The 14,697-nt window shown below is 38.3% G+C and overlaps 2 protein-coding genes and 1 long non-coding RNA gene across 6 annotated transcripts; 1 reads left to right on the top strand and 2 right to left on the bottom strand.

Annotated features, from left to right (window-relative positions):
• The first annotated feature begins 1,276 nt into the window (after nt 1-1,276).
• Nucleotides 1,277-9,654, top strand: LOC132114733 (deleted in malignant brain tumors 1 protein-like). Of its 2 annotated transcripts, none has more exons than XM_059523022.1 (8): nt 1,277-1,709; nt 1,939-1,974; nt 7,133-7,450; nt 7,537-7,848; nt 7,923-8,237; nt 8,479-8,628; nt 8,707-8,762; nt 9,237-9,654. In XM_059523022.1, the coding sequence occupies exons 1-7, from the start codon at nt 1,676-1,678 to the stop codon at nt 8,742-8,744; spliced, it is 1,203 nt and encodes a 400-aa protein (XP_059379005.1). In that variant the 5' UTR covers nt 1,277-1,675; the 3' UTR covers nt 8,745-8,762; nt 9,237-9,654. The 2 variants fall into 2 exon arrangements, with proteins under 2 accessions (XP_059379005.1, XP_059379004.1); XM_059523021.1 differs by having other exon boundaries at nt 9,229-9,654.
• Nucleotides 9,655-9,923: 269 nt separating this feature from the next.
• Nucleotides 9,924-10,131, bottom strand: LOC132114732 (uncharacterized). The gene is made up of 2 exons (XR_009425352.1): nt 10,046-10,131; nt 9,924-10,011 (listed from the first exon to the last, which is right to left on the bottom strand). It is a non-coding gene; the product is annotated as an uncharacterized LOC132114732 (long non-coding RNA).
• Nucleotides 10,132-10,409: 278 nt separating this feature from the next.
• On the bottom strand, nt 10,410-12,747 carry LOC132114731 (emerin-like). 3 transcript variants are annotated; one of them, XM_059523019.1, is made up of 7 exons: nt 12,575-12,745; nt 12,005-12,093; nt 11,458-11,556; nt 11,337-11,368; nt 11,236-11,261; nt 11,113-11,151; nt 10,410-11,015 (listed from the first exon to the last, which is right to left on the bottom strand). In XM_059523019.1, the coding sequence occupies exons 2-7, from the start codon at nt 12,084-12,086 to the stop codon at nt 10,802-10,804; spliced, it is 492 nt and encodes a 163-aa protein (XP_059379002.1). In that variant the 5' UTR covers nt 12,087-12,093; nt 12,575-12,745; the 3' UTR covers nt 10,410-10,801. The 3 variants fall into 3 exon arrangements, with proteins under 3 accessions (XP_059379002.1, XP_059379001.1, XP_059379003.1); XM_059523018.1 differs by having other exon boundaries at nt 12,005-12,164; nt 12,575-12,743; XM_059523020.1 differs by lacking the exon at nt 12,005-12,093 and having other exon boundaries at nt 12,575-12,747.
• Nucleotides 12,748-14,697: the final 1,950 nt, after the last annotated feature.

The following is a 14,697-nucleotide window of genomic DNA, read 5'->3' as shown; positions in this document are numbered from 1 at the left end:
TTAAAGGGCTGACATTTGTGTAAATTAAATAATTGTGCGGGGTTTTATTTATTTATTTATCAATGTTTTTTTTTTTACGTTAATCTTTATGCTGTAGCTCTCTGTAACACTGTATTGTATGTAAAAGTCAATGTCTTAATATCAGGTGCACTTTACAATAAGTTTGTATTTGTTAACATTAGTTAACTGCTTTAGTTAACATGAACTTACAATGAAATATACTTCTAAAGTATTTATTCATCTTAGTTCATGGTAATTTCCAGCATTTATTAATACTTTATGTTTTACTTTATTTTAATAAATACTATAATAAAATGTATTATTCGTCAAATGTAGACGCGACGCAACCCTTCAGAGGTTTAGTGTTTTGGAGAATAAAATTAAAGGTAAAACTGTAAGTGTTGTAATTCTCAGTTGATTCGCATGATGTCGCTACAAGCTTATTCACTTAAATTCTTACCACTGTATCGTTATCAAAACAGTTCACCACCCTTCTTATGTAAACGTTAGGGTTCTAATGTTCCAGCTAATACTTATTGATTATATTTTAACTGTCAGTTTGATTCATAAAATTGTAATAATGTCTCATAGCTGGGTGATATAAAAATGTATAGTGTCATTAAATTGTATCTCTGTGTGTTATTTTTCCATGTCTAAGCCTAAAATTGTTTTAAGCCTCGAGGCAAATCAGCGTGAACACTTTTGTGCGCCGATCTTGCTCAACCTCGTATTTTTTTCCTCTCATCTGAGTAATGGGACGTCTGACTCATTACTTCGAATCGACTCATATGAACAGTTCATTTCAAAGAATCAGTTAAAAAGACGACTTGTGCGTCCGATGTATACGTCATCACGTAGTCCCAGTTACATTACAATACATGCTGTTACGTTTATTAATAAGGCTGTTTATGTAATTTAATGTGTCATTAGCCATGTTTCAGCTCATGAGATTGAGTCATTTAGAAGCGAGATAGAATCTGCATTTAACATTCATTTAAGTCTAGTCTTAATAACTTTATTGTTTGTTTTTTAAATATTATCTGTAATGTAATAATTAATTTATTAAAAACAAACTCGTGTGTGTATTGGTACAAAATTTTAACGTACAATAAAAAGTAACTTTTCACTGCAAATTAGAGTTGTTTCGTTCTGTTTCAGTTTGTTCGGAAAGTTTTTTAATGAAAAGATCCGATTCAAAAGATTGACTCATTCACGAATCGGACGTCGCCAGTCTGCATTATGACGCTGTAAGCGGGAATACCTTACGCGCGAGGAACATCCGCTCACAAAGCATTACTAACTACAGATTTATTCGATAATGCTTTGTAAATACAACGTTATTTCTCGCTCTACGAATAAATTGCTTTACTTTAGGACAACAACGCTAGCATAGTAGCCGTTCGATTCTACAGCTTTTGTATCTACATTGTTATGTGCTATTTGCATTTATCGAATATTATGAGTTATTATAGATAATGTATTTGTATAAATCAGATGGAGGTAAACAGGAACAGTTTAGGCATTCAGAAGTGCTAGTTAGCAAGTAGACTGTGTAGACTGAACTATGCATCAACTTGCTCCTGGTCCTCCTCTCACTGGAACCGTCAGCTTTTGAATTGCTGACATTTAGTTATTAAATGAGCCTAAAGCCCTGGCATTACACGGGAAATCTACAATGTCGAGGATTCTTCTGGGCCTGGTAATGCTTGGTTAGTGAAATGTAATATGTATATTTATTTTCCTATATTTCTCTTATTAAAAAAAAATATATATATATAAACGAGACCTGAACAATGTCAGAAACTGCAACCATAGTACATTTGAAACATGTATAATTACAGATAACCAAAAAGCCTAAAAACATGCAAAATGTTTCTTAATTTTGGAATGAATATGTAAATATTTTAACGTACCCTTAACTTTTGTCATTTTTAACAGGATGCACTGTTTCTGTTGAAGATGTTCATGCCTTTGGTGAGTTATTGACTTGACTATGTTGTTGTCTACAGTTGGGGTTTTCATAGTATTATATTTCAAGGAATCCCAAATGTGATGGTCCCCTTCCAAAAATACAAAGCGTATATAACACACACACACACTCACTCACACACATATATATATATATATATATATATATATATATCGAGCCTGAGACTCAAAATCACAACCCTAGGGTTAGGAGTCAAACTCTCTAACCACTAGGCCACAACTTCCCCCATATATAAAAGAAAGGGCCATAAAAAGTCATAAATTTAACAATAAGAATTTAAGGCCATAAAAAGTCATAAAAACGTCCGGATTTTCCATACAAGATCATAAAAAACATTTAGCCACGTCTTAAATTGATATGCTAGTCAATTAATTTGTTCTTCCATCAAAATGCGCTCGCAGCGGCAATGGCATTCATTTGTTTCGCGTGTTGTAGTTCTGTATGAGGAATCTTGGTGGTATCCATAGACTATAAAAACATGGACGTGTTGTCCGTGACGTCACCCGTAGACTCCTGAAGTGTGGTTCCCTTTCATAGGTCACTTCGATGCTGCGGCGACCTCACCGGCCATGGGAACACCCCTCGGTGTGACGAATGTCTGAAGCCCTATTGGCCTAATAGCGCTTGGCACCACCCTTACGCATGCGCACGCATCATATACCTGGGTGCCGCGTGCTATTTCGCTCAGATTTCATTCCTTCAGGGAAGCGAATCATCTGTGCCCTAGGAATCATCTCGCGTTCTTCAGCGGTTTTCTACGAGCAGTGTTAACTCCTCTTCGCGGACGCGATGAGTTTTCGAAGGTGTAAGGAGCCGTGTACCAGGTACATCACGAAGGGAGACTCTCATGAAAGGTGCGTAGTATGTCTGGGTTTACATCACGCACAGGCGCCGCTTAGCAGCCTTTCTTCTTGTCCCCATTGTGATGGCCTGCGGCTCAGAGTACTGCGCTCGAGGGTGGAAGTATTTTCTGATGTCGCCCCTGTGTCTAACCCCCGCCATGTCACTTCTGCGACTGCCGAGGCACCGCACGAGGCGATAGCTTGGGGTGACACGTGCGACATGGCTTTCGAGGACAGCGCAGCGCTGGAATATTCTCCACATCGCTCGCTCTCCCCTACCCTGGTGCAGAATAAAAGTTTTATTGAGCCTGTCGTCTTCTCTAATGAGAATTTTCAGTCCACACCGGAGGCATGTAGTGCCATCTTCTTCGGTTGTGGACGCTATGATGATGACGTTTTATCCACCGCGGCCTCAGGGTCTGAGGACTTTGCGGCCGACACTGGCCCTCTCCCTCCTAGCGGACAGGAGAGGCGTGTTTCCCCCTCCTACAGCGAGCTGTTGGATGTGGTTTCTCGTGTGGTGGGTAAATTGGGACTGGATTGGGAGGTTGAGAAGGCCGAGGCCCAACCTTCATCTAAGCTGGACGACCGTTTTCTAGCTAGTCGGACACCTGCACATCCCGTTGTCTTCCGCATCGGACGATTTCGGTGACACGGAGGTGTGTGATGTCATTGAAACTATGGATGTCAACCAAATTTCTTCTAGCCGGGGTTCGGCTGGGGATTTGTGCTTTCCGAGAGACTGTCACGACGGATGCGTCTTTGACCGGTTGGGGAGCTGTTTGTCAAGGGCGCCCAGCCCACGGAGTGTGGACAGCGACACAATGCAGTTGGCACATAAACAGGTTGGAATTACTGGCAGTTTTTCTGCCAGTATACTCAAGTATATATGGTATACTCAGTATATATGGTATACTCAAGGTATGAGTATACCATACCTTGATAGCATTCTTCTTCAGTTCATGAAATCTGAGCAAAATAGCGCGCGGCACCCAGGTATATGATGCGTGCGCATGCGTAAGGGTGGTGCCAAGCACTATTTGGCCAATAGGATTGGCAAGATGGTATAGGGCTTCAGACATTCGTCACACCGAGGGGTGTTCCCATAGCCGGTGACGTCACCGCAGCATCTCGTTCCCTATTCAGGGAACCATGGTTACATACGTAACCGAGATGTTTCTGAAAGTGTGCAGAGCGGGCCGTCTTGGCAGCGCGTCACCGCGCGACTCTCCCGGACAATCAAAAATGGGCAAAAAGGCGGGAGCTACTTGCTGAAGCCACGCCCACCTAGTGCGACAGCAGTGTCAGCAGCGGCAATCCACCTGTCACTCAAGTGGCCACGCCCTTAATTATGCAGAACTTTATGTCTTAATATAATTTAAATGGATGAGTTCATATAGGCAACGTTCCAGAACTACAAGGTCCATGCGGCAGCATACAGACTTGTCAGAAGGACTCAGTGTTGCCAGACGTACGATAATTATCGTATTTGTACGATAATTTTTACCTCTGTACGATGTACGATCAATAATGAAATAAATCCCGTAATGTACGATCATTTCAGAGTTTTATGAAAATTTAAATGATGGTAGTTGCAGTCATAGGGCTTCTTTACTGATACAAGAAATCGGCTCATTACAGACACTCTAAATGCGTTCATGTGCACCTGAGGGTGTGTTAAGAATGCAGGAGAGTGCCCTGCTTTAAAGCCAACGAGCACTAGTTGCGGTCCATGACAGCAAGAACCCCTTCAACATCTGGCAACACGCAGGATTCCGATGAAAGCGGCTCAGATGTGGAGTTAACTGCACCACGCAGCAACAGCTAAATTCCTTCTTCACTGGACGCGACAAAGCAAGTGTTAAAAATCATTTTAATATGTGTTAATACGCGCCGCAGACAGTCACTGAAAATAATGGGATAGTATTTTGTCTCACTGCTTCCATCCAACAATACGCCTTGTTATCTATTGTGGTAATTTGCAGGTCGTGTCAAAATGTTGTTGGTTTAGAATAGATAAATAACTCTTTTGACTCGTGTACGATCATTTTCTTCCAAATACGATAATTTTGAAATTCTGGTACGATACTTGGACATTTCCAATCTGGCAACACTGAAAGGACTTTCACAGAAACCCGCGCGAACTCCGAACATACTGTATCATACTGAGACACTGCTTAGCTTAATTGAAATCATCCTGCCTATCACAATGGGAAAATGTACCTTTAACGATCTATGGCTCGAAGACGGTGCATTTAGTAGCTGGCTCAAGCCCGTCGCTAACAATCGGTATCAAGCATCCAAACACAAGACGCGGAAAAGCTGAACTGAGTAGCTGGTTACTCGCGCGCTGTGTTCGGTGCGGAGAGAGAGCCACGTATCATGGACAGTCCCTCTTGCACATGAACAGACAAATATTAATCGCAGTTTTGAACAAACAAAAGGATGTGAAAGAGCTCAATTCAGTACACCACGTTTATGGCTCATGCAGAGAAAGGCGTCTCAAAACGCTTGTACACCGAATTTGCTTCTTTTTGCTCTTGTGCCGACAAATACATACAAAATATGTCAAAACACCCGCCTTGGAAAGTATGCTCAAAGACCTTTTTTTTTCAGTTATTTGTCAGTTATTTCTTAAGTGAAAGTAAACAGTTGAGGAAAAAGATACGTTCATCGTCTCTTAAAGTGACCGCGCCTAATTTAGCTACTGGCTGCTGTAATGTTAATCCAAGAAAATAAAAGAAAAATCACTCTCTGCTCTTGACTGCATTACTTTGTAGTTTTAACAAGAATTTATGCACAGTTAAACCAAAAATTATCCAGACTCCAGATATAATTTTTGATATACATATTTTACTAGTAGGTACAGGACACTAATACATTTATGTAAGTGAGTATACGCAAACTGTGACATATTATACCAAAAGAATCTTCATACAGTGAACTACTAGTGAAATAGATAGATATAAATGTTTTATCTATCTATCTATCTATATATCAAATTGGGAACAAAATGTATTCAGCACCTTATAAAGCACCATGCATTGCTTATGTGTTTTTTTTTTTCTGAATTGCTAATATAACCTTTTCACACCACAGTCTTGATGCCCCAGCATTGATTGGTAATTGGTAAACAAAGTATTGATAGTTGTGTAAATATTGTCATAATAACAGTTGTCTGTAGTTTTGGTTGATTGTAATCCATTACGTACAATCTATCAAAGTTATGACATTATCAAGACGAATTTGTTCTGACAGAGTTTAACTCTAAATTCTTGTCATATTTTATAACCATTTTAGAAGCAATAGCAAATAAACTGTAATAAAGTGAGAAATGTTCAAGGTGTCTGAATAAATTTTGGTTTGATTGTATATTTAATTTCTACATTGAAGACTATCCAGTGCTATTTTACATTTAATTATTCGGTTTCTGTACCTGGACACCTACAAACTTGAAAAGAACTTAAACATTGTGTAAATAGCAAAAATAAATAAAAATGAACGAACATACAAATTAAACAATTTCAAACAGGGCCCACTGGTACAACCTTCAGCGGGGCCCCGCTGACCCCAGCTACGGGCCTGCCTGTGGGTGTTGAATACTGTGACCAAACACCAATAACACTTGTTATTTTGGAAGGTAATGCCATAAAATAATTGTTACTTTACAATGTTACAATTGTTAAGTGTTCCTGTTTTCTTGATACTCATGAAAAAGAAGGCGAAGGCTTCAGTTTCTTAATCTTAAGAAATAATAGGATAACTCTTTAAATAATAAAACTTGTTACTTTCAGTGAAAGTCAACAATAAAAAAAGACTTGAAAGGAATTTTAATGACTGAAGTTATTTATCGTAATTCGTGTAGGTCATAAATTCAAATCCTAATAGTCATAAAAAGGTCTTAAAAAGTCTTAAATTTGAATGATTAAACCCTGCAGAAACCCTGATTAAATATTTGAAAAACATTTAAACATTTAAATTTACTTTTAATGTATTTGTACTTTTTTTTGTCAAAACATTCTGTGGATGGAAGTCTGAAAAGCTCTATTCTAAGCTGTTGATCAGTCTTATTGATATTTAGAATTTGGTTTTACTTTTAATCATACGATTTAATTTCATTTTTTTATGTGCTTTATTAGTTTTATATTACTATTTAGCTTTCTTTAATTATTTCAATTTGTAATTTAAGTTTCATCTCCAATAATTGTAGTATTTCTCTTAATTGTATTATTATTACTTGTTTTTTTTTTGTTTCAGCTAAGGATAACAACACTGATTTATATACCCATTATTTCCACAGACGACCCGATCACCAGACTTGTGAATGAGAAACCGGGTGAGCGGTGCTCAGGTAGAGTGGAGGTGCGTCATGGGCATCGGTGGGGCACTGTGTGCCAGCGTGGTTGGGATCTGGAGGATGCTGCAGTGGTTTGTAGAGAGCTCGACTGCGGCTTTGTGTTGGACATTCCAGGTGGTGCTCATTTCGGACGGCCCGGTGGAGAGGTGCTGTGGAGGAATGTGAAATGCACGGGTGACGAGTTTGCCCTGGATCTGTGTGAACGCTTCCTCAATGATGACGTGTGTATGCACAGTGAGGATGCTGGAGTGGAGTGCACAGGTACGAGAGCGTTTAAAAGATTTGTATTTTGTTTTGTGTAACCTGTGCTTGTTTGTAGTTGTTCATCATTTTTGTTTTCCATCCAGGAAAACTTCTAGCACCAACCTTGTCAATTCAGTCTCGCCTCTACACCTTCTCAGCCGGAGAGTCCGTTCACTTTAAATGCACTGCACCATACTGGAAGTCCTTCATTGACTTCCAACTGTACAAAAGAGGTGTGGACACTCCGCTAGTGACCCAGAGAGCTGATCCCAGGCAAATGACGGTGGATCTGATCCTGTCAGACTTGGAAATCTCTCACCAGGGCAGCTACAGCTGTCTCTACAGGACACACAATAAACTGGGAAACTCTCCCTCAGGATATTCTCCACACAGCAACTTCATTAACATCATCGTCTGTAAGTCACATCTGCTGCTAAAGTTGTAATCGAGAGCTTAAAGTCCAAGTCTAACCTTTATTACTTGTTCTCAGTGGAGATTCACACTCCCCAAATCTGGTACAACACGTCTCCTGAGGCCGGGCTAGGATGGGTCACCCGGAGCCACAGTTTTAACGTCACCTGCTCCACTCAGCCCCAGTATCCAGGAGGATCCTTTCAGCTGCGGCTCATCAGGCCCAACAGGAACGTCCGGCACTCTCTGCCAGCCCTTGCTCCCTCCGTTACTTTTACCTTCCCCAATGCCCAGTCCAATAATGAGGGCTACTACTGCTGTCTTTACAAGGTTCAGATTGGAGAACGCACATTTACCTCGAGGGAGAGTCAGCCTTTACCCATCTCTATTCGAGGTGAGTTGTGTGCTGCCAGCCTAGGTAGGCTTACCCTCTATTTTCTATTACATCTACTTTCTAAATGATTCATATTCATCAATGTATTTTTTTTCACTGATAATCCATTACACTCATATGGAAGCTTGTTTCCTTTTTTATCCTGTGGCAGATCTGTGACCTGTCACTTTTTCAGTTTTACTTAACTTTAAGAACATTTATGCACTTGACCTTATTTTGGTTTGCTGTTTTTTTTAAGTAGAAGTGGATCCGGTGATGAGCCCAGTGGTCATCAGTTTACTGGTATCCGGTTTGATATTTGTGTTGGCGACATGTGCTATTCTGATTGTTGCCAAAGTTTACTGCAACAGAGTGAGTAAACCCACTGGACTGGAGAGAGAGAGCAGGACCTGTAAGTATAGCTATGTGATTTTAAAAAATATTTAAGAACTTGTCTTTCTTTTTCTGACAAGTTATATTTTTATTACAGGTGTTGACAACACATACATTGCCTTGACAATCAAATAATGGGAGTTCAAAAAGAAGGTAATGGTAGCCGTTTTTTTTTTCTTTTCATAATCTAGCACAACACAACAAGGCGTGATACATTGTGTATCTGTCGTGCCAACAAGCACGTGAACAAAGCCCAAAGTATACTTCAGTTTTATGCTTACACGCATGACACAAATTTCGTCAGCAGTACAGTACATTATATACTGTACACACTCAGCCCGATCGTTGTGACTGCACATACAATGTACAGCTTACTCTTGCGCTTTGAATTTTTTTGGCAGACATTTCTTTGTCTACAAGATGACAATTCTAGTCCAGGCTAGTGTTTGACAGTCTGAAATGACGCAGTAGACACAGATGTTGACGAGTGCTTGTGTAAAGGCATTAAAACTCTAGTTTAAACTTTAGTTTTTATTCCTCATTACTTTAGGAGAAAAAAAGCACAGACACTGAACCAGAAAGTAACATCTGTGTGTTGATTTTTGTATGTTTTTTTCAGCAAACTAGAAACTAGTCACTTGGTCCACCTGAGGTTGGGGTTTCAGTGGCCTGTCCAGACCAAAGGGAACGTCTAAGTTTAAAGAACAACAGATTTAACCACAGAAGAACCTCCTTTTCTGACTATCTGCTGTTCCCTGTCAGTTACAGAGAAATACATTTGAATTGTCATTGGTTGGGGGAGATTTTTTTTTTCTTTTTAAGTAAATGCTGAAATCACCAGACTTGAAGAGGTAGCATTACAACACAAGCTGTTGCACTAACAGGGTTCAAAAGGGCTTTTTAGTTTTTAGAGGTACCGTGTCTGACCCGTCATATCATTGCTGGTATAGACTGTAAAACTGTGAAATGTTTTGGGGTTTTTTCTTGTTTCTTTGCATTCTGTAAGGGGCTTTATAATTTAAAATGATACATTTATTGTTTTGTTTATTATTATTATTTTTCTACTACAGTTGTGTTTAAAGATCTTATGTGTATAATGTTTGGTTAGTTAAAGGTGGGGAAAGGGAGAGACAGCCTAAGAACAACCTAACAATATAAAAGTATTATTTCATTGTGTTTTTACACGGTTTGTTCATATGTTCTGTTTGAAATGAAAGTCAAGCCAAGAAAACACGACAGTACAGTATGTACACTCCATTTTTAACATGGAAAAGCTAAATTTTTTGTTTTTAAATCTGAGTCAGGTAGAGACTGACAGATTTGCAATTAATATAGGCTTGTTTAGTTTAAAACATTTATACATGTTTTGTACCCATAAAAACAATAGTAAATGAGCAAAATGCTCAAATTGTAATAAAAAAATGTGTGTGAAAAACAACTGTCACTTCCTGTTACTTCCATGTTTTGCAATGTGGAGAATTAATGGGTGTTTGTCTGCAGTTTTTGGTACATGGAATAAAATGTTATTGTTTTAAAATTTTATTTTGCCATTGAAAACAAAAATCACAATTTTAAAATGCATATGGTGTTTTTACTGTTTCTTATTAAAAAAAAACATTTTCAGGTATACCTAAATAGTTCTTTAAAACACAAAACACCAGAAACAATTGATTCTGACATTCATATAATCTGGCTCCAGAATATTCAAACATAATTCTGAGAATGACCCAAATCCAAGAGTGACACTTCCAGACAAATGGAAATATCATTACCTACTGTAAAATGATGAAAGGGACCAAATTCAGTAACCGTAACCTTTAAAATATGCTTATATAATTCATACAAAAAGGTTTTCTAGTAGGTAGTGGAAGTTGTAATATCAAACTTTTATGAGCTCAAGAAATTACTAAAAATACAGTACTGTAAAATGTACTGCAGCATTACAATGGACAATTATTGTATCTTGATCTTAAAAATAATCTTCCAGCAGGTGCATCCTGTAGCACCCACTTCCTTTATATTCACAGAAGAGTTACAGTCTTGGGCTATTACTTTGATAAAACATCACACACAAAATAACCCAAGATTTAAGAAGTTAAAATACACTGTGATATGTTAAAAAACACATCTATTGTGCTGAATATTTGCTTGTTTTAGAAATGTAACATTCAGTTTAATCACTAAAGGAAGAGCTATGTCAGTCTTTTCACAGGCTCTGCTGACTCCATATTTATAAAAACCAAGTACAGAAGACCAGATACGATGAGAAACACTAATATCTGTAGCCGGACTGGGACCAGGCGTGTTGAACTCTTCTCAGGTGTTTTCTGGATATGAGGCTCTGGCGGCAGATTTCTTGCTTGTGACATATTACGGTAAGGAGCTTGAGTCCTATATATAGCAGGCCTTCAAAAAAAAAAAAGTAATACATTTAATAATAAAAAATATTTCCCCTAACGGTGACACACTTTCAGTATAATTGTATAAAAAAAAGCTGTCATACTCATCTGTGTAGGCCATCCCTCTATAATCAGACCACGTTCTAATAAACCAAAAAAAAAGCTTGTTAGTTTCACTGTTTTACCATAACATGATTTAAACTGCATTAATATTCAGGATGTCTTACCTGTTGCTCACATCATCATATAGTTGCTAAAGCAACACAAATTTTTAGTCAGCATATAAACAAGTCTTAAACTCGTTTTAATAAGTGTTGTTAGTACTCACAGGTCTGTGATGCTGAACATAGGTGACGTCTTCTGTAAAGCAAAGATGTAACCAATTCAGATCACTGGTGTGATTTGTGACAGATGCTCGTGTTTTGTGTTGATCGTCATGTAAGCATTACCCTCTTCACTGTAATATGTCCTGTCGGATTGAGCTTGGGTTCTTCTGTGTTTAGACATGGCTTCTCTCAGCTTCTTCTCATAAAGGGCTCTGGTGGAATCTGGTGAAATTAATATACACAGATCACATGCAAGACCATAAAAAGACATCCTGAAGAAAAAAAGACAAAGAAAAGCAACAATCCAGGGTTATTATAATTAACTAAAGCTTACTTGAAATAAAATGTTAACTAAAATAAATTATTTAAACATTTTAGGTAGTTACCAAAGCAATAATTCTCATTTTCATTTATTTTAACTTGATTCACTAAACAGCTAAAACTAAAATTAATAAAGCCTATATAGGCAACTATATAACAAAAAAACTATTGAAATGACAAAAACAACAAAAATACAAAAAACGTCAACTAAAATTTAAATGAAGATGAAAAATACAAAATAAAATATAATTCAAAGTATTAAAAAAAAAAAAACTATATTATCTCAGTGACGCTGCAGAAATCGCATTCACATTACAGTGTCTTTTAATTCACATAGAATTTAACTTACCGACCACAGGACCGTGTTTTATTCCGTAATCATCCAGCAACCATTTAATCTCGTCATTGGATTTACTGCTCAACATTGACATAATTTAGCTGAATGGCAGCGTCTCAGTTTCTGTATGAAATACTTCTTGTATATGAAACTGAAAATTAAATCTATAAACCTGTGACACACAACACAGCGTTACTTCATCATCAGGGTCAACGAAACCTTTCTGAGATACATTATCTTGACTAACTAGATTTGTGAAATTTTTATCTTATATTTGATATTGCATTTAAACATTGTCTAGCAAAATGCTTGCATAAATAGGAAAATAAATATGTATTAAATGTCCACAATAGGTATTGTGCTGTAAATACGTAAGGTCTGTGGTATTTTACATTTGTTTAGAAATTCTGCCGTAACCAAAGATCAACTATGATAATAAAAATAAAATCAAAACAACGTAATTTTCAAATCATACATCAAAATCTGACTTTTTTGTATTAAATGTCTTAACCTATGTTTCCTATCTAGAGGGTGCACTGGCACTGCAGTGATGTGAATTTGCAGTTATGAATAGATAGATACCTTGTTGCTGCGCACGTGACGAATTAATACAAAACATAAGCAGGTAAACCATACACTGTGACTGTGCTGTGCTTATAAATCTCTTTATCACGCTGATGAATTTGTGGCTTCCTACGCTGGCGCCTACATATATAACCCGTATCCGTTTGAGTTGTAAACAATGTGACGCACTTCCGCAAGGCAAACAATTCAGTGAGTTTAAATGCGAGTTATAAGTTTTTTTGTTTGTTTTCAACTCTCATTGAACGACAATGATTTATTTACTTTTTATTCACTGAATTATTTATCGTACCCTTATTTTACTTTACATATTTCAACCAGTTATACTAGGACCCTGAATGAACATTCATCTGGCTATCGTATAAGTTTGTATGCATAAATTAAGAAGAACAAGAAGACACATAATTTAAAAATCATAAAAATATAGGGTGTAAATAAGATTACAGTCATAGGTAGTTTCTCAACCGCGTACCCTTATAATATTTCCTGTGCAAAAATAATTATGATGGTGCAACAAAATATGTGGCATTTAAATGCATTAGTCAGTGACGTGTACATATCAAATTATTACAGTCCATATAACAGCAATGATACTGCTGCAAGTTACTGCAGCCCTAATAGACAAGAAATGTGTTACAACCGAGCGGCAACCTCCCGCTCTGTCTCGTGCAATTCATCGACTGGCCGCTTGAGGCTGGCTGCAAAAGGGAGTCAGTCAGTCCCATAGACTCCCCATGTTAAAATGCCCAACTTTACAGCAGGAAAAAACATGTTTACAGCCTGGTGCAAAAAAATATTTTGGTCTATATAGCTAATTTTGCCCTTCATGACAACTGTGAGGGGGGTGAATTTTTTTATAACTCATCCGTTTAAATTATATTAAGACTTAAAGTTCTGCGTAATTAAGGGCGTAGCCACTTGAGTGACAGGTGGATTGCCGCTGCTGACACTGCCGTCGTGCTAGGTGGGTGTGGCTTCAGCAACTAGCTCCCGCCTTTTTGCCCATTTTTGATTGTCCGGGAGAGTCGCGCGGTGACGCGCTGCCAAGATGGCGACGGCCCGCTCTACACACTTTTTGGGTGCTTCTCAATTCTTATTTGTGCATCCTCGTTTCCTCTCCTCGCTTCCTTTCCTCGCGTCTCAGCTCCGCCCCCTGTAGGATGCGAGGGAAGGCTGCAAGGAAAAGACGCGAGGACGGAGGGATCGAATGAAAGCTTTTTTTACACATTGGAATCCTTGATCACTCGAGCGTCACTTCGTTGCGTCATCAGCAGCGCTCAGAGGATCTGCCCTCATGTTGTTGAAATTTGTTTATTTAAGAAATTCATAATAAATAATAATAAAGAAATATACCCTGTTGAAATATGTGAGGTGTGTGGTTTATATAAACTGCAAAAGTAAAGTAGAAATCAAAATTATTGTGACCGATGTGAAGGGGGAGGAGAATTTATACGTGCGTCACGTTTTAGTCGATAAAACTCTTCCGCATAGGATGCACCTGTGTATCCTCGCTCATGACTCCTCTGGAAGCCTCCTCACTCCTCGATCCTCGACTCCTCGCGGTGCAATTAGAGAATTGAGATGTCCTTCAAGATGGCTTAGCTCGATCGGTTTCCGGGTCATAGGATAGAGGACGGAGGAGAGAGGAGACGAGGAGGGATATTGAGAAGCACCCTTAGGCTTCAAAAACACACTTCAGGAGTCTACGGGTGACGTCACGGACACTACGTCCATGTTTTTATACAGTCTATGGTTACAACTAGAATTTAATTAGGAAAGTGGAGTAACAGTGCCAGTAGATGGCAGAAGTGACCTTGAGTCAACAATTTATTAAAGAAATATCAGAAATTTACTTAAATACTTATGACATACTGATATTAGCCGTGGTAATGTTTTGTTGAAACATTATACGGCATACTTTATGTATTGAAGTATTGTGCAAAACAGAGCACATTTATTAGTAAACTTGGCCGGTTTTATATTTGAGAAGAAATGACAATCACACATTTATTGTATTCAGGCCTCCTGTCTGATCCAAGGTCTTCCGTAATCGCCGTGTTGTCTCGAGTGACTGATTACAGTAGCAGCCAGCAGAGCTGAATCAAAGGCCAGCCTCATTTACA

The sequence above is a fragment of the Carassius carassius genome, chromosome 34 (assembly GCF_963082965.1).
Source record: "Carassius carassius chromosome 34, fCarCar2.1, whole genome shotgun sequence".
Lineage (NCBI taxonomy): Eukaryota > Metazoa > Chordata > Actinopteri > Cypriniformes > Cyprinidae > Carassius > Carassius carassius.
Note: the sequence above shows the minus strand (reverse complement) of the source record. Positions and strands in the feature narration are given on the sequence as shown.

Coding starts and splice junctions, on each gene's coding strand:
- LOC132114731 (XM_059523019.1), bottom strand. CDS start 12,086: ATGTCAATGTTGAGCAGTAAATCCAATGACGAGATTAAATGGTTGCTG. Junction 11,262..11,336: donor ATGTTCAGCATCACAGACCT/GTGAGTACTAAC, acceptor GTGTTGCTTTAG/CAACTATATGATGATGTGAG. Junction 11,016..11,112: donor GGGATGGCCTACACAGATGA/GTATGACAGCTT, acceptor TTTTTTTTGAAG/GCCTGCTATATATAGGACTC.
- LOC132114733 (XM_059523022.1), top strand. CDS start 1,676: ATGTCGAGGATTCTTCTGGGCCTGGTAATGCTTG. Junction 1,710..1,938: donor TCTGGGCCTGGTAATGCTTG/GTTAGTGAAATG, acceptor CATTTTTAACAG/GATGCACTGTTTCTGTTGAA. Junction 8,629..8,706: donor GGAGAGAGAGAGCAGGACCT/GTAAGTATAGCT, acceptor TTTTTATTACAG/GTGTTGACAACACATACATT.